Below are 19,095 nucleotides of genomic sequence, written 5' to 3'. Positions count from 1 at the left end.
CCGTTCAAGTAGTAAAAATATCGTATCCACAGGGATTAGAAGGTAAAATAAGCATTTATTGACTATTCGTGACTAAAGAATAATTCCAATTTATAGTTTGTCATGTAAATGTGAGATGAAGAGCATGACTATTGGAATGTTAAAACTATAAAAAGATTAGTTTTAGAATGGGAAAGAGTAGAAATGGGATAATGGTATTGTGAGGCTGTGGGGGTCAGATTTCACCGAACGTAACACTAATGTATCCTTAATCTCTTGTTAAATTCATTGCTTAGTCAACCCAATAGTTTACTCAAACCTAATCCCTTAGAGAAAGAGCCTAGGTGCGGATATTGAATATCAATCCCTTGAGTACCCAATACCTACACCCGCATTACGGGCTAGGGTTTAAGACTACTAATGGGTCAAGCTCTATCCCTAGATACAATCTCCACTAGGCATATGTTCCAGAACTAATTTCAAAGGTATTTCCCAATACTCAATGGAACCTTAAATCATGCAAAGGGTGATCAATCCAAAGCAAGCATTAAGCAAAGAAACAAACACAACAATGAATGAAACAACAAATATATATATCATTGAAAACGTAAGGATTACAATAGAGTATGTTGGCTACATCTAACCCCACAAAATGGGTGAAACCACTCAACAAAGAGGGCAAATACAAAATAGAGATGAAAGGAGGATGAAGAACCGAAGGAAAGATCCGCACACGAACGATCCCAAGCCCTAGGAATCCCTTCCGCAGCTCCTGGAGGCGCCCAATGTGAGAATGAGGGAGAAACCCTCGAAAATGGCTTCAAATACGAGCCTGGGAGGTCAGATTAGGGTTTCGCGCCCGGCGCCTAAGTCTTCGCGCCTGGCGCAGTGTCTTCTGAGCACTTTCTGCCTCATTATAAGCCCGGCGCAATTACTTTTTACGCCCGGCGCAGTGTCTTCCAGAGGCTTTCAAGCATTCTCTGCCTTAGAGAGCGCCCGGCGCAATTCTCTATTAAGCCCGGCGCAATTCATTCCAGAGAGTTTTGAGGTACTCTGTGCCTCGATCACGCCCGGCGTGGTGGAGTCTCGCGCCCGGCGCATGTATGACTTCCAGAAGTCCACTGCTCTGTTCTTCTCAAGCCCGACGCGACGTCATCTTGCGCCCAGCGCAGCCACTCTGCTCTACTCCTTGGCTCCTTATGTTTCCAATCCCAAAGATCTTCAATCCTCAAATCTCTAGCTCAATACCTGCACAAAAAATGAGGTGTATTAAGGTATTGTTAGCTGAATTTGGGTTAGTTATATCTGCACGCAAAATGAACCAAAAAGAGAATAATTATATTGCAATGGTTCAAAGGATGAGTGGAATTTGTTCAATAAGTCTCATCCAAAAAGAGGTAAAATTGAGACTTAACATTTGTGTATGTTTAAAATTGTATTGTAGGTGATCATTAGTAGAAGGATGTTAGTGATGATGTTTAAGCTTTTGTATTGGGCATGCTTTGATTAGGACATGTGATACCAGGGGATAGAATAAGATGTCTTTTATTACTTTGTAAATTAGATGACTTATATGTTATTTCGTTCATTAATTAAAATTAAGTTGTCTATTTACTTAGATTAATTTGATAATTGAATTACTTCATTATGAAAGTGTTTTAAGATGTGAATGTGAGCATTTTACCCTTATGTTATTTGAGATGTTCTAATTATGAAGGTTTCTATTTACTCTTATTATTTTATATAATTGTATATTTATATGTGGGGTAGAGGGTGTCACATTAAGTGATATCAGAGCCATGTTGATTCAAATCGGACATGTGTGTTATGTGCTTATCATGATTCTATTGTGTACACTGACAATGTTTTGCTTGTTGTGTATTTTGATGATGCTTTGCTTTTTGATGATGATGATGATGTTTTCTTTCTATTGATGTTGTTGTGCTTAATTAGGTGTTTCTCTTCTCAAAATATGGTTAGTAGACATGATATAGCTTAGTTGATGCTATTTATAATTACTTTCTTCATTCTCACGATTGTTTATTTGTTTTGATACTTCTTGTTTACGTAAGAAGTAGTGGTTAGGTGGTATCGCTCGTGTTTTGATTGTTTATTTGTTCTGGCTTATTTATTTTTATTTTTATTTGTTAGATTATATTTTGTTTACGTTCTTGATATGTGATTTTATTTATTTTTAATATATATTCTAGATTTATTTTGCAGGTTGGTTTTCATCTAATTTCATCACTTGTTGCATCCCAATTTATATTTTCACTAAACATTAGTTACAATTTTTAAATTTAAAAATATAATTTATTTCACAATATTTGTTAAGTAAAAGTTTAAAGATGATTAATAAAATATTTGTGTTGTGATTATTTTACTATGTTGAAATGATTTTATGAAGTATTATAAATTTAGTTAATTACTTAATATGTAGAAATAAGGAAATATTGTCATTGTTTTTATTTTTTTTTAGGGTTTAAATAAAGAAATATATGGTTGCTAGTTATAATTGCTATTTTATATTTTACATTTTATAAAATAAAAATTTGTCACATTTAAAATTGTATTATGGAGTAAATTTTTGTGAAATTTTTAAAATTTGGTTAATAACTTAATTTGTAGCAATTAAAGAAATATTTTTAGGTATATTTAATAATTTAGTTTGTTAAAATATGAATGAATATGAAATATGATGAAAGTTGAACAAAATTAATTATTTAATTATAAAATTTTCTAATGAAATATGATTAAAAAAATGTATAAACTTATATTAGAAGCATTTTTTTGAGTATAATGATAGAAATTTCATACAAACAAAATAAATTATATAAAGTATTATATTATGATTTATTTAATTTTTATTTATTTAAATGATATTATAATCAAAATATAAGTTAATTTTATTTTTGTTCCGGCCACGAGGTGCGCTAGGGTTTCTGCCTAGGTCAAGCCTCAAAGCCAGAACATTCAAAAGTGTAATCTGTCTCTTCAACTCTAGGGTTTCGAGTTTTATGGTGAGTTGTTCGTGGGCCTCTTGGACCCCGAGGATCAAGGGATTTTCCTAACCGTTTTCATCACGTCGACGCGGGATTAGCGGGAACGAACTCAATCGGGGTCCGACCGACAGGGCCTGTACCGAAAGCCCAGCGAGATACATGTCGAGCGGTCCCGTTGTAGGCGAGAAGAATCTAGCTTGCCAGGCCAAGTTGGGCCACAACCGAATAGGCTCGCACTGAGCCCTCCCCCAGGTTGATGCCGAAAAGGGGATCGCGGTCGCCTTATTTCCGAGTGTCCCTAAAGGCGAGTGCTTGGAGGCATAGTCGGGTAATTACCGAGTGTGGGGACGTTAACACTATCACCATTAAGGAGGTCAAGTCGGTCCATAACCGAGACCGTACACTTGCCTTCCAGCCTTGAGCCATTAAGGCGAAAAGGCTAGAGCGGGCCTCTTCTTTGCGTCGCCCCAGTATCGAGCCGAGAAAGGTGGGTGCTTGGAGACCTAGTCGGGTAATTACCGAGTGTAGGGATATTAACACTATCACCATTAAGGAGACCAAGTCGGTCCATGACCGAGACCGTACACTTGCCTTCCAGCCTTGAGCCATTAAGGCGAAAAGGCTTACAAAGGGGATCAGGATCCGATTCGGGTGGCGTTTGAGGTATCGAATGCGTAACAGTTCCCAAGACGTGTCTCTTCGCCTTACCCTTGAAGGGAATGCATTCATTACAACGCCGTCTTTCGAAAAGAATCATTATGACCGTACCACGTGTCAATTGGTGCGCGTGGCAGAAGCGTTGGGGGCCCCAAAGGTCAGGGGACGTGGCGTTTCACGCGCGTCCTTCCCCACGCGCGACTCTTTGTTTCTATAAATACCCCTTTTTCACATATTATTTCACTCTTTTGCTCCCTCGTTTTTCCTTTGTGTTTCTTCCCCGGCGAGCTCTCTTCTTTTTCTCCGTCTCCTCACGGTGGTTCACGGTGGTTCTGAGGCATTTTCTAAAGGAAAGGAAGTGTCTTTTTTTTTGAAATCTTGGTAGGTACCCCAAATACTTATTGTGTTTAGTAGTTGTTCTTTACCTGTCGCTCTAGTTATTTGGCTATATAGGCTTTAAATCTATGGAATTGGTAAATTATAAAGAGGTTTATGAATGGGTGAAGGATGATGTATTGAGGTGTGATTCTTGTATAAATTCTTGGGTTGCGATGGAAAGTTTCAATAATGAACATGTTGTAAGTCGGGGTTCTGAAAAAATCCTAGTTTGCGAGCCTTGTGTAGATAAAGAACCAGTGTGTATAAGTTCAGACTCGGAGCGTTTTACCTTTTGTTATGTTACCCTAGTTGCTAAACTTAAGGTTAGGTGGCCTCTTACCGAGTGCGAAAAGGGAGTGCTTAGGGCCTTGAATGTAGCCCCAACCCAATTCCACCCAAATAGTTGGGCCTTCGTTAGGGGGTTCGAGATTTTATGTTCCAGCCTCGGAATAATACCGACTCCTAGTAAATTCTTTTACTTCTTCGAAGCTCGTGTTTCCAAACGTAGTAGCTGGGTGTCCGTGGGTAGTGTGTCGGGTTGAGGCTTACTATCTCTGTTTCAGTCATCGTATAAGGACTTTAAAAAATCTTTTTTTCGCATTCGGTGCCTACCCGGGCAAGAGGGTTTATTTGATGGGTATCCTCTTTTCTGGAACAAGCGACCGGTCTCTTTTGGTGGGCTAAGTCCCGAGTCACTCCCGGAGAATGACCGAGAGGACGTAAAAAAACTTGAAGACCTGAAAACCCTTTTCAACACCGCGAAACTCCTAGATCTAGAAAATAGGCCCCAGGAGTTGAGAATATATATAGGTATTTTGTGCTTGTTGGAATATTAAAATTGTTTATTTCATTTCTGGCCTTTGTTGTCATTATTAATTTTTGGGTGCGGTTTTTGCAGATAGAATGGCTAGCTTGGGGACTCGTGAAATGTTGAAGTTATGGAAGCAACAAAAGGCTTCTCAAGCTGGCGGTGTTGGTGAGTCGGCGACCGAGAGGGTTGTTGTGGTCGCGAATCCTGGGGCATCGGCGAAAAACGTGGGCGAAACTTCGCACAAGCGTCGTCGCGAGGCCGATAGACCCATTTCGGTAGTCAGTTTGGACACTATTGTGGCTGCCGAGGTGGATAAAGGCGACACGGAGGTCCAATCGGCGGAGAGGACTATTAGCGCTTGCCTTGGTGAAAACTGGGATCCAGTTGATCATGGCACCGATCGTGGCGACGTGGCCTCTTTTTGGGATGAAAAATTCAACCATAGTGCCCATATCCGCGGGACTGACCTGCTAGAAGGAGACCGCGATGACTTAGAGAAAATGAGTGCTTTCTCAATTGCTAAAGGGATTGAGTCGCTAACGAACCGTCTCTCAGCACTTTCGCTTGTTAATGAAGATAAAATTCGAGGGCTAGTGAGAGAGACCAAGGTGCAGGCGAAAAGGATCTCTACTTTGGAGGATAACTTGAATAAGAGCAAGGCCGATTTCAAGTGGGTATCCAATGAACGAGATAAACTGCTGGAGGGTCGTCGTGCCTTTGAGGAAGAGAAAAAGGCTTGGGCTGCTGAGAAGATGGCGATGGAGAAAGAGTTAGAGGAGGCACATCTGTCTCGGGACAAGTCGGCTGATGCTGCCAGCGTCTTCGAGAATGATCTGTCCATGATGAAAATTGAAGTGGAGAATCTCCAAAATGACCTTAAAGCGGCCAAGATTGACTCTCTGCAGAAGTTCGTTCAAGGTTTTGATGCTGCCACGAGTCAAGTGAAGATTCTCCATGCCGATGTAGATCTTGACCGACTTGGTTACTTCAAGGAAATCGTGAATGGGGAACTAGTAGATCCCCCGGAAGATGATTGACCTTGCTTGATAATCCCTTGCCTTAGGATTTCCTTGTAATTATCGCTTTGTTTTGTGCGAACTTATGCATAACCCTATTTTCGTAAGTTTTCTCATGTATGAACTTAATGTTTTGAAGGTCTAATATTTTCTTTATGTTTCGATCCGAGAAGTCTTGCTCATGCTCCACGTCGCATTATTTGACATTTTTAAACTGATTAAAGGGAAACCTGGATAATGCCTAAAAATGTGTAAATTCATAATGAGCGCTTCCCCAGCTAAATGGCCTTAATGAGGAAACTTTTCTGTTTTATGAACAATTTCCAAGCGCACTCGGACAAATTCCGAGCCCAAATTGAACAAAAGTTTGTTATAATAACATTTTCCCGGGATACTCGGTCAAATTCCGAGCTCAAGAATTGAACTAAAAAATTCCAAGTTATATGAACGTTTTTCCCGGCATACTCGGTCAAATTCCGATCTCAAGAATTAAACTAAAAAATTCTAAGTTATAATAACATTTTTCCCGGCATACTCGGTCAAAATCCGAGCTCAAGAATTGAACTAAAAAATTCTAAGTTATGTGAACATTTTTCCCGGCATACTCGGTCAAATTCCGAGCTCAAGAATTGAACTAAAAAATTCCAAGTCATATGAACATTTTTCCCGGGGTACTCGGTCAAATTCCGATCTCAAGAATTAAACTAAAAAATTCTAAGTTATAATAACATTTTTCCTGGCATAATTGGTCAAAATCCGAGCTCAAGAATTAAACCAAAAAATTCTAAGTTATGTGAACATTTTTCCCGGCATACTCGGTCAAATTCCGAGCTCAAGAATTGAACTAAAAAATTCCAAGTTATGTGAATATTTTTCCCGGCATACTCGGTCAAATTCCGAGCTCAAGAATTGAACTAAAAAATTCCAAGTCATATGAACATTTTTCCCGGGGTACTCGGTCAAATTCCGATCTTAAGAATTGAACTAAAAAATTCCAAGTTATAATAACATTTTTCCCGGCATACTCGGTCAAAATCCGAGCTCAAGAATTGAACTAAAAAATTCTAAGTCATATGAACATTTTTCCCGGGGTACTCGGTCAAATTCCGATCTCAAGAATTAAACTAAAAAATTCTAAGTTATAATAACGTTTTTCCCGGCATACTCGGTCAAATTCCGATCTCAAGAATTGAACTAAAAAATTCCAAGTCGTATGAACATTTTTCCCGGGGTACTCGGTCAAATTCCGATCTCAAGAATTAAACCAAAAAATTCTGTTATAATAACATTTTTCCCGGCATACTCGGTCAAAATCCGAGCTCAAGAATTGAACTAAAAAATTCTAAGTTATGTGAACATTTTTCCCGGCATACTCGGTCAAATTCCGAATTCAGTAGCGGTCATGCGCTGATTCCTTCAATATAAAAATGTTTCTTGCTGTCGTAACTATTCGCCCCAATACCGAGTATGGAAGAAATTGATTTACTGGCCTTTGAATCGTATCTCGCCCGAATCACGAACGAGACAATTCTGCCTAGAGTCGTACGATTCCTGACTTGAAGATTTTTTTTTTTTTTTTTTTTTTTATACTCGATCAGTCGGATATTTGCCGACAATCACGAGTTTGTCTTCGAGTTATTTATACTCGCCCAGCCGGACTTTTGCCGACAATCACGAGTTTGTCTTCGAGTTATTTATACTCGTCCAGCCGGACTTTTGCCGACAATCACGAGTTTGTCTTCGAGTTATTTATACTCGCCCAGCCGGACTTTTGCCGACAATCACGAGTTTGTCTTCGAGTTATTTATACTCGCCCAGTCGGACTTTTGCCGACAATCACGAGTTTGTCTTCGAGTTATTTATACTCGCCCAGCCGGACTTTTGCCGACAATTACGAGTTTGTCTTCGAGTTATTTATACTCGCCCAATCGGATATTTGACGACAATCACGAGTTTGTCTTCGAGTTATTTATACTCGCCCAGTCAGACTTTTGCCGACAATCACGAGTTTGTCTTCGAGTTATTTATACTCGCCCAGCCTGACTTTTGCCGACAATCACGAGTTTATCTTCGAGTTATTTATACTCGCCCAGTCGGACTTTTGCCGACAATCACGAGTTTGTCTTCGAGTTATTTATACTCGCCCAGTCGGACTTTTGCCGACAATCACGAGTTTGTCTTCGAGTTATTTATACTCGCCCAGCCGGACTTTTGCCGACAATCACGAGTTTTTCTTCGAGTTATTTATACTCGCCCAGCCGGACTTTTGCTGACAATCACGAGTTTGTCTTCGAGTTATTTATACTCGCCCAGCCGGACTTTTGCCGACAATCACGAGTTTGTCTTCGAGTTATTTATACTCGCCCAGTCGGACTTTTGCCGACAATCACGAGTTTGTCTTCGAGTTATTTATACTCGCCCAGCCGGACTTTTGCCGACAATCACGAGTTTGTCTTCGAGTTATTTATACTCGCCCAGCCGGACTTTTGCCGACAATCACGAGTTTGTCTTCGAGTTATTTATACTCGCCCAGCCGAACTTTTGCCGACAATCACGAGTTTGTCTTCGAGTTATTTATACTCGCCCAGCCGGACTTTTGCCGACAATCACGAGTTTGTCTTCGAGTTATTTATACTCGCCCAGCCGGACTTTTTCCGACAATCACGAGTTTGTCTTCGAGTTATTTATACTCGCCCAGTCGGACTTTTGCCGACAATCACGAGTTTGTCTTCGAGTTATTTATACTCGCCCAGCCGGACTTTTGCCGACAATCACGAGTTTGTCTTCGAGTTATTTATACTCGCCCAGCCGGACTTTTGCCGACAATCACGAGTTTGTCTTCGAGTTATTTATACTCGCCCAGCCGGACTTTTGCCGACAATCACGAGTTTGTCTTCGAGTTATTTATACTTGCCCAGCCGGACTTTTGCCGACAATCACGAGTTTGTCTTCGAGTTATTTATACTCGCCCAGCCGGACTTTTGCCGACAATCACGAGTTTGTCTTCGAGTTATTTATACTCGCCCAGTCGGATATTTGCCGACAATCACGAGTTTGTCTTGGAGTTATTTATACTCGCCCAGTCGGACTTTTGCCGACAATCACGAGTTTGTCTTCGAGTTATTTATACTCGCCCAGCCTGACTTTTGCCGACAATCACGAGTTTGTCTTCGAGTTATTTATACTCGCCCAGTCGGACTTTTGCCGACAATCACGAGTTTGTCTTCGAGTTATTTATACTCGCCCAGTCGGACTTTTGCCGACAATCACGAGTTTGTCTTCGAGTTATTTATACTCGCCCAGTCGGACTTTTGCCGACAATCACGAGTTTGTCTTCGAGTTATTTATACTCGCCCAGCCGGACTTTTGCCGACAATCACGAGTTTGTCTTCGAGTTATTTATACTCGCCCAGTCGGACTTTTGCCGACAATCACGAGTTTGTCTTTGAGTTATTTATACTCGCCCAGCCGGACTTTTGCCGACAATCACGAGTTTGTCTTCGAGTTATTTATACTCGCCCAGCCGGACTTTTGCCGACAATCACGAGTTTGTCTTCGAGTTATTTATACTCGCCCAGTCGGACTTTTGCCGACAATCACGAGTTTGTCTTCGAGTTATTTATACTCGCCCAGCCGGACTTTTGCCGACAATCACGAGTTTGTCTTCGAGTTATTTATACTCGCCCAGCCGGACTTTTGCCGACAATCACGAGTTTGTCTTCGAGTTATTTATACTCGCCCAGCCAGACTTTTTCCGACAATCACGAGTTTGTCTTCGAGTTATTTATACTCGCCCAGCCGGACTTTTGCCGACAATCACGAGTTTGTCTTCGAGTTATTTATACTCGCCCAGCCGGACTTTTGCCGACAATCACGAGTTTGTCTTCGAGTTATTTATACTCGCCCAGCCGGACTTTTGCCGACAATCACGAGTTTGTCTTCGAGTTATTTATACTCACCCAGCCGGACTTTTGCCGACAATCACGAGTTTGTCTTCGAGTTATTTATACTCGCCCAGCCGGACTTTTGCCGACAATCACGAGTTATTTATAAAATATTAAAAAAACAATATGAGCAATAATGATGTTCATTGAATAATAGACGAACTATGGTGCCTCGTTAAAAACCTTCTCAGCCAAAACCCCTCTTATTTTTACGGGGACAAAATGCTGAGTTAGGAAAAGAGTGCACCTAATACAAGATAGAAGAGAGACTAACTATAATAGAAACGTAAATTGGCCGCGTTCCAAGTTCTCGGTATCATCCCTCCATCCAAGGTCTTAAGTCGGTAAGCCCCTTTGCCAACCACGTCATCAATTTTATAAGGGCCGACCCACTTAGGCGATAACTTGTTCTTCATCTGTGTTAGCTGAGCTCGCCTCAAAACTAGGTCGCCGACGACAAAGTCTCTTGGATTTACCTTTGTATTGTACTTGAATGCTGCTCTTCTCTGGGCCGCTACTTGATTTATCCTTGCCTTTTCTCTTGTCTCTGCGATCAAATCCAAATCAACTCGTCTTCCCTGGTCGGATTCTTCCTCCGAAAAAGCTGTAGCGCGCACTGAAGGCTCTGCAATTTCGATCGGGATCATGGCGTCGGTTCCGTATACTAGATTGAAGGGAGTATCTTGGGTGGTTGAATGAACAGTCGTGTGGTACGACCATAGCACTCGGGGAAGCTCTTCCACCCATGAAGCGCCTGAATCTTGCACACGTTTCTTCAATCCTGTAAGGATTACCTTGTTGGCCGACTCCGCCTGACCGTTAGACTGTGGGTGTTCAACAGAGGTGAATGCCATTCGGATACCGACCTCTTTACAAAAATCTCGAACTCTCGCGCTTGCAAACTGTGTCCCATTATCTGAAACGAGCACTTGAGGGACTCCATATCTGCAGACCACATTCTTCCAAAGAAAAGACCTGACCTTTTCTGCCGAGATGGTTGCGACCGGCTCCGCCTCGATCCATTTACTAAAGTAATCTACCGCCACTATTAAAAACTTCAGCTGTCTCACCGCAATCGGAAATGGACCGAGTATGTCAATACCCCACTTGTTGAATGGCCTAGGAGACAAAATCGAGTGGAGTCGTTCAGCTGGGGAGTGGTGCAGTGTTGCATGCCTTTGATATCCGTCACACTTTTGAACCCAATTGACGCAGTCATTTCTCAGACTCGGCCAAAAGTAGCCTGCCCTCGCCACCTTGTATACCAGAGCTCGTCCTCCAATATGGCTTCCACACATTCCGCTATGTACTTCGTCCATCACTCTCTGCGCTTGTGATGTGGTCAAACACCTTAGAAGGGGAGAGCTGAAACCTCTTCGATACAATCTCTCGTTGATGACTACGAATCTGGCTGACTCCCTCTGTATTAGTGACGCCTCCTTTTTATCCTCTGGCAATTCCCCCCGAGTTAAATATGCGATGTACGGTCCCATCCATGAATTGAGCTCTTCTTGGATGAAAAGAACACTCCCTTGAGGTTCATTGATACTTGGTTGCGCTAAAGTCTCTTGGATGACCGACCGAGTGGCTCCCGGCTTTTTTGTGCTAGCAAGCTTGGAGAGCAGATCGGCCCTCGAATTCTGCTCTCGTGGTACGTGGTTAAGTATGAACTCCCGGAAATTTTCCGATAGGAGCTTGACTTTCTCCAAGTACTTTGCCAGTTGAGGGTCCTTTGCCTGGAAAGTGCCTGCTACCTGCCCCGTGATCAGTTGAGAGTCACTTCGTGCTGATAAACTTGTCGCCCCCATTTCCTTCGCTAACGTCATGCCAGCCAACAACGCCTCGTACTCGGCCTGGTTGTTGCTCGCTCGGAATTCAAATCGCAGCGACTGCTCTAGTAGTATTCCCCCCGGGCCTTCCAAGACAATTCCAGCTCCACTTCCTCCTAGATTTGAGGCACCATCAACCGATAGAATCCACTGAGTTTCACTAGCCGTTTTCTCCTCGGCCGGAGGGGTTAACTCTATTAGGAAATCGGCTAATGCTTGAGCTTTGATTGCTCCTCTCGGCTCATACTTGATGGAAAATTATGATAACTCGACTGACCACTTCATCATCCTGCCAGCCAGATCGGGTTTCTGCAAGACTTGTCGAATCGGATGATCAGTACGAATTATCATTTCGTAACTCTGGAAGTAGTGTCTCAACTTCCTCGCCGTGACTAGTATCGCGAGGGCCAACTTTTCGATTCTCTGATATCTCGTCTCAGCTCCCTGTAAGACCCTACTTACGAAGTAAATAGGGACTTGAGAGGTCTCTTGCTCTTGTACCAGAACCGAACTGACAGCTCGGTCGGATGCCGAGATGTATACCAACATGGGCAAGTTTGATCGTGGTTTGGTTAAGATCGGCGGGGATGCCAGCAACTTCTTGAGTTCCGAGAAGGCTTCCTCACACTCGGCCGTCCAAGTAAACCGGTCGTTCTTCCTCAGACATTGAAAAAGGGGCAGGGCTTTATCCGCTGCTTTTGATAGAAATCGGGAGAGAGAAGCCATCCTTCCCGTCAATTGTTGTACCTCTTTCACCGTACATGGACTCCTCATGTTGATGATCGCCGAGCACTTGTCCGGGTTCGCTTCAATGCCGCGGTGAGTCAGCAGGAAACCGAGGAACTTTCCCGCCTGGACACCGAAAGAGCACTTCTCAGGATTCAGTTTGAGTTGGTACTTGCCAATGGTGTCGAACAATTCCTACAAGTCGCCAAAGTGCCGACTCACGCTTTCTGACTTCACCACCATGTCATCTACATAAGCTTCCACGTTCCGCCCTAATTGACTCACAAGGACTTTGTCCATCAGTCGCTGATAAGTCGCCCCTGCGTTCTTCAGACCGAACGGCATAACCCTGTAGCAGAAATTTGCTTGATCGGCTATGAAAGCGGTCTTATCTTCGTCTGCAGGATGCATTCGGATTTGGTTGTACCCCGAGTAGGCATCCATGAAGCTTAGTAGCTCGTATCCCAATGCCCCATCCACCAAACAGTCTATGTTCGGCAGTGGGTACGAGTCTTTTGGGCAGGCCTTGTTAAGGTCGGTGAAGTCCGTACACATTCTCCACTTCCCGCTGCTTTTGCGCACCATGACTACGTTAGCCAACCAGGTCGGATATTGGATTTCTCGGATGTGTCCCGCCATTACTAACTTTTGTGTCTCTTCCGCGATAGCCCTTCGTTTCTCCTCGCCAAACTTCCTTCTCTTCTGGATCACTGCTTTCGCGCTTGGGTCTATGGCCAGCTTGTGGCACAAGAAATTTGGATCAATTCCAGGCATGTCGCTGGAATGCCATGCAAATGCCGACACATTATCCTTCAGCACCCTCACCAGTCTCTCTTCGTCCTCGGGCTTCAAAGAGGTACCTATCTTCACGTTTCTTCCTTCCATTACCTCCACTTCTCTGACGTCCTCTGCTGGGGCGGGTCGGTGGTCGAACTGACCCATTCTAGGATCCAGTTCGACAGAATGGACCTCCTTCTCTACCCGCTTAGTGTACAGTCGCCTTCGCGCCTTTAAACTGTCCCCATAACATTTCCGAGCAACCTCCTGGTCCACCCTGAGAACCCCCACAGTGCCATTCGGCAACGGGTATTTTACCTTTAGATGGGGAGTGGATACTACCGCTCCCAATTTGTTCAGAGTCGGCCTACCGATCAGTATACTGTATGATGACTGAGCGTCGACCACCAAATACCGAACAAGCACCGTCTTCATCTGAGCTCCCTGGCCAAAGGTCGTCTCCAGATCGGCGTATCCCCTTGCGATGACTTGATCTCCTGCAAAACCAACTAGAGTCCCTGCATAAGGAATTAGTCGGTCATTAGGTATTTTCATCCCCTCAAAAGTTTCCCAGAACAAAATGTTCGCGGAACTTCCCTGGTCAATCAACACGCGCTTCACATTGTACCCCATGACAATTGCCGATACGACGACGGGGTCGTCCTCATGGGGGGCTACTCCTTCGTAATCCGTGTCTTAGAATGAAATCTCAGGCTGAGATGGTCGCCTGAATTCCGACACCGTCAGCACCGACCGAGCGTACCTCTTTCGGGCCGCCGAGGTAGTTCCCCCGCCGGCGAAGCCCCCTGCGATGGTATTGAAATCGCCGTGGATGGGTTGCTGATGAACATCTGACACCTTTGCTGGCGCGTTTCTGGGAGGAGTTCTCTCCCTATGCCTATCCCTCCTGGTGTCATCTTGCATGCGCCTGGGTCTCCTATCTGACGAGCTTCCCTCCTACTTTCTCGCCACAAACTCCTTCAGTCTTCCTTCCTTGATTAAACGCTCGATCTGTCTTCCCAGAACGAAACAATTTTCCGTCGAGTGCCCATGAGCCCTATGGAACTCACACCAATCGGTTTTGAAAGGGCCCAACTGACGGTCCGTCGCCGCCGGGAACTCGAACAACGATGCACTGTTGACATCGTGGAGTATTTGTCGCCTTGGTACGGTGAGTGGAGTGAACTTCTCTTCTTCACTGCTGCGCGTCCACTCGCCCCTTGACCGACCACCGTGATCGGCCTGCCTGTAATTGCCGTCCTTCACGTTGTACCGGTCTTGTCGTTTGTTCCAGTCTGATCGCGGTCGAAGATGCTTGTTCCCCTCCTTATTGCTACCTCCGGCTTCTCGGTTCTCAGCTGTCCTTTTGATGATCTGGTTCTGCTCCGTCTTGATGTGGCTCAAGGCGAAAGCCCTCACCTCCGACATTGTCTGGCAATTTGCTCTTTCAAGTGCAATATCGAAGGCACCGAACCTCAAACCTTTCTGAAACGCGATGACTGCCATTCTCTCATCCACCGATGCTATCCTTAGAGCCACCTCATTGAATCTCTGCAGGAAATCCTTCAATGACTCCTCCCGTTGCTGCTTAAGATCGAATAAATCCGACGTGATCGGTGGCTTCTTCTTATTAGCGGCAAATTGAGCCATAAACAACCGACTAAAGACGTCAAAGTCGGTGATGGATCGATCGGGGAGGCCACTAAACCAATCAAGCGCCGCCTTCTTGAGTGTGCCCATGAACAACTTGCAGCGGACTTCCATGCTCCCTCCACAGATCAACATTTGAGCCCGGAAGTCCGTCAAATGTTGACTAGGGTCCTGCGTTCCATCAAAGGGTTCGACATGTGGTATCCGATGATCCCTAGGGATCATCTCGGCCTCTATGGCTTCCGAGAATGGTCGGAAGTCTCTGGGGACCTCCATCATGATGTCCTCCTCCACAGTCCTGGTACTAGCTGCTATTCTGGCCTGCATCTCATCCGCTCGTCTCCTGATCTCCTCGTTTTCTCGTTGAATGGCCTCCTCTCTCTCCCTAGACCGCGCATTCTCCTCCCTTAAGCCATTGATCATGGCCATCATTTCTTCCATGGTTGGTGGTTGCGAGTTGTTGTTGTTGTTGCCACCTCTCGCCATGGTAAAGTGTGGGTTTTTTGTGTTTCTTGGGGCGTAGGAAGAGTTTCACCGTAGCCCCACGGTGGGCGCCAAAATGTTCCGGCCACGAGGTGCGCTAGGGTTTCTGCCTAGGTCAAGCCTCAAAGCCAGAGCATTCAAAAGTGTAATCTGTCTCTTCAACTCTAGGGTTTCGAGTTTTATGGTGAGTTGTTCGTGGGCCTCTTGGACCCCGAGGATCAAGGGATTTTCCTAACCGTTTTCATCACGTCGACGCGGGATTAGCGGGAACGAACTCAATCGGGGTCCGACCGACAGGGCCTGTACCGAAAGCCCAGCGAGATACATGTCGAGCGGTCCCGTTGTAGGCGAGAAGAATCTAGCTTGCCAGGCCAAGTTGGGCCACAACCGAATAGGCTCGCACTGAGCCCTCCCCCAGGTTGATGCCGAAAAGGGGATCGCGGTCGCCTTATTTCCGAGTGTCCCTAAAGGCGAGTGCTTGGAGGCATAGTCGGGTAATTACCGAGTGTGGGGACGTTAACACTATCACCATTAAGGAGGTCAAGTCGGTCCATAACCGAGACCGTACAATTTTAAATTACATTACTATTGTACTAATATATTTAATAAAAATGTTAAATTTTATTTATTTATACTTTTAAAGTAATATATAGGAATTTTAACAAAAGATAAATTATATTATTATATTTTTATTAATTTTTTTAAAATACATAAATTAGCCAAAATTGTATATTTTTTAGATTATGTTAGAATTAAATATAAAATTTAATTATAAATAAATTTAAATTTTCATTTATTTAATTTTTTATTTATATATTTTTTGAGATTATAAACATATAAAAATATATATTTATCATTAAATATATTTAAAGTTAATTATATTTAAAATATTTTATTTTGATATTTTAAATGTTAAGTATATATAAAGTTTAATTAAAATAATAATTTTTTGTAAAGTATAATATTATATTAATTAAAATAATGTTTATATAAATTATATTACAAACAATTATATAAATTAAACATATTTATCATAAGTTATCATAAGTATAATATTATATTAATTAAATTAATGTTTATATAAATTATAGTACGAAGTAATTTGTCAATATGATCAAAGTTATCATAAATCTTACCTAGAAAAGAGAGTTCATTAATAATAGCCACTAATTATTTCAATTGTTAAATTAGATACCATAACTTCAATGGCTAAATTAGATACCATCATTTCGGTCACTAAATTGAATAGTCGCACCACCACATCCACCACTATTTATTACAGGTGTTCCTCTAGGTGTAAGAATAGTAAGTATATAATTTGTGGTATATTAAGCATATTAAGCTTGAAAATTTAATTAGAATGTTATACTAACAATGTTGTTATCAATCCAACAGGTGATACAATGACTTGCATAAACTTGAAGAAGGAAAAAAAAAACTAAAATAGTGAAATTTTAATTTTTTTTTTGACCAATTAGGTTAATAGAAATATTGTTTTTAATTAAATTTATTTTGTTTGTCAAGTAGCTTCATATAACTTGAAAGGGGGGGGGGGGGTGAATTAAGTTTTCCAAATTTTTCTCTTATAAAACTTTTCTGAATTACTTTGTTACAAATTCAACTCCTTAGATAAATTTACATGTAAAGAATGAATGATGATGCAAACTACTCAATCACAATAAATAACAAGTAATTAAAAGTATAGGGAAAGAAGATTTGCAAACTCAGCCAATCCTGCCTAGGTCCAGTCCTCAAGTCTCCCACTTGAGATTTCCACTATTCTTGTAAACCTTACAAGACTTGAATCCTCCAACACCTCGGAACTCCCTTTCCTTGTGTTGAGATTCAAAAACCAACAAGGAGAAAAATCCTTTCTCCTTCGCCGATCCAATGATCAATTTGGAATTACAGAATAACTCTCTTTTAAGAGTAGATATACACTTTTATGATCTTAATGAACTCTTTTAGAATAATGCAAATGAATTTGGCCAAGATGTTTTTGTATATGACTTTTTCATAATAGAGTTCGTAACCTATTTCTGAAAAATTATAGGTATTTATAGACAATTAATTCTTAGGTTGTTTCTTTCCATAAAGAGTTGTAACTCTTTATAATTTTTCAGAAAAGATACTCTAGTAATCGATTACAAGACTTGGTAATCGATTACAACGGTTTTAAGTTCAAAAAATTTGAAACGTTGTATCTTTTAAATTCAAATTTTTGAAGTTTCCCCTTCTGTAATCAATTACAAGGTCTGGTAATCGATTACCAAAACACATTTTGTATTAAGAATTTGAACTTTGAAGTTTCCTTGTTCTGGTAATGGATTACAAGGTCTGGTAATGGATTACCAGAACATATTTTTTCATTTTTTTCAAAAAAATTTATGTAGAAAACTTCATATCAATAATTTCTTTCACATATCCCTTTTAAGAAATGATTTGAACTATTCTTTAAAGCTTTTGTTAAGTATTTCAAAAACATTTTTAATTACTTTCAAAAGATTTAAAACTTGCTTAAATTTAAAGAGATTAATTTGAGGTTTTTGAAAACTTATTCTTAAGGCCAAGCATACTTGCAATTTTAAAAGATTTTTTTACATTCTTAGCTAAGTTGACAAGACTTATCTATATAACACTTGAGATCTTGTTCTTGTATCAACTTGCTTTAGCTCAACCTTGATTCTTCTTCAATGCTTTATAATCACTTTGACATCATCAAAATATTTGTGCATATTTTCTTCCACATATTTTATATTGATATAGTAATTATTTTTGTTTAATGTAGGTTGTATGGCAACCATATATTTATTTTTTGTTTACATTACCTCCTTACTATCTACAAGACTCTACAATTTGGAGGGTTGTTGTATCTCTTATTGATTTTCACATCGTTGAGTATCATTATTTGGATCGTGTAATAATGCAACAATTTGACATGGTCCAACACATTCCTTCTACTCCAATTCATCCCGATAACTTGCATGATCTTACTTTCCAAGGCAAGGATGATATTGACTAAAATGTTATACACTTTTAGTTTATTTAGGAGTGACATTCACGATTGGATGTATGGGAACAACATGTATATGATACGCCAGGGTTAATGTAACACCCAAGTTTTCATACTTTTTATGGAGGGTAATTTAGTAATTTTCATAAAATTTATTAAGGGTAATTTAGTAGCCCAGAACGAGCCGTTTCCAAACTGGAACGGACCGTTCCAGACTACTAAAAAGACTTATTTTTGGTAGCCTAGAACATGCCGTTCCAAACTACTAAAAAGGCCTATAACCCTAGTTGGGAACGGCCCGTTCTGGTTTAAGAACGGACCATTCCAAACATGGTCATTGTGAGATAAAACTCGTCTCTAGAACAGCTCGTTCTGGTTTTAGAACGGGTCGTTCTAGATGTGAATTTTACACATGATGAAAGGATCCAGAACGGGTCGTTCCAGATTCGAAACGGGCCATTCTGGCCACTCCTAAAATCTATAAGCATACTCTAGCACTTCTTCTAGACACACTCTCTGAAGACCAAGGAAAACCAAGAGAAGGAGATCAAGCAGATTTCGCTCTAGCTTCGTCTTCTGCTTATCCAAGTAAGGGGGGAGTGAGAAACTTTGCTCTAGGTGTGGGAATGTATGTTGGATAGTGGGATTGACCCCAATCCTATGTTTGTTGTATGCTCATTTATGAGGGGTTTTTCCCAATTATATATGTTTCTTCTATTTGCTCTTCTTATATGTAAATAACTGTATGATTTGAGATATCTATGGGTTGCTATGGGAAACCCTAAGGGAATGCATTGGTGATTATATGAGTAAATTGTACTGTTTTAAAT

The 19,095-nt window shown here is 41.6% G+C and overlaps 1 protein-coding gene across 1 annotated transcript; it reads right to left on the bottom strand.

Annotated features, from left to right (window-relative positions):
• Positions 1 to 14,076: 14,076 nt before the first annotated feature.
• On the bottom strand, positions 14,077 to 15,210 carry LOC145950463 (uncharacterized). The gene has a single exon (XM_083061553.1). It carries the CDS (start codon positions 15,208 to 15,210, stop codon positions 14,077 to 14,079), a length of 1,134 nt encoding a protein of 377 aa, XP_082917679.1.
• Between the last annotated feature and the right edge of the window lie 3,885 nt (positions 15,211 to 19,095).

This window comes from Cajanus cajan, chromosome 8, assembly GCF_000230855.2.
Source record: "Cajanus cajan strain Asha chromosome 8, NIPB_CcT2T_4, whole genome shotgun sequence".
Lineage (NCBI taxonomy): Eukaryota > Viridiplantae > Streptophyta > Magnoliopsida > Fabales > Fabaceae > Cajanus > Cajanus cajan.
Note: the sequence above shows the minus strand (reverse complement) of the source record. Positions and strands in the feature narration are given on the sequence as shown.

Bases quoted from the DNA above. Each gene is read 5' to 3' on its own strand.
- LOC145950463 (XM_083061553.1), bottom strand. From the start codon at position 15,210: ATGGAAGAAATGATGGCCATGATCAATGGCTTAAGGGAGGAGAATGCG.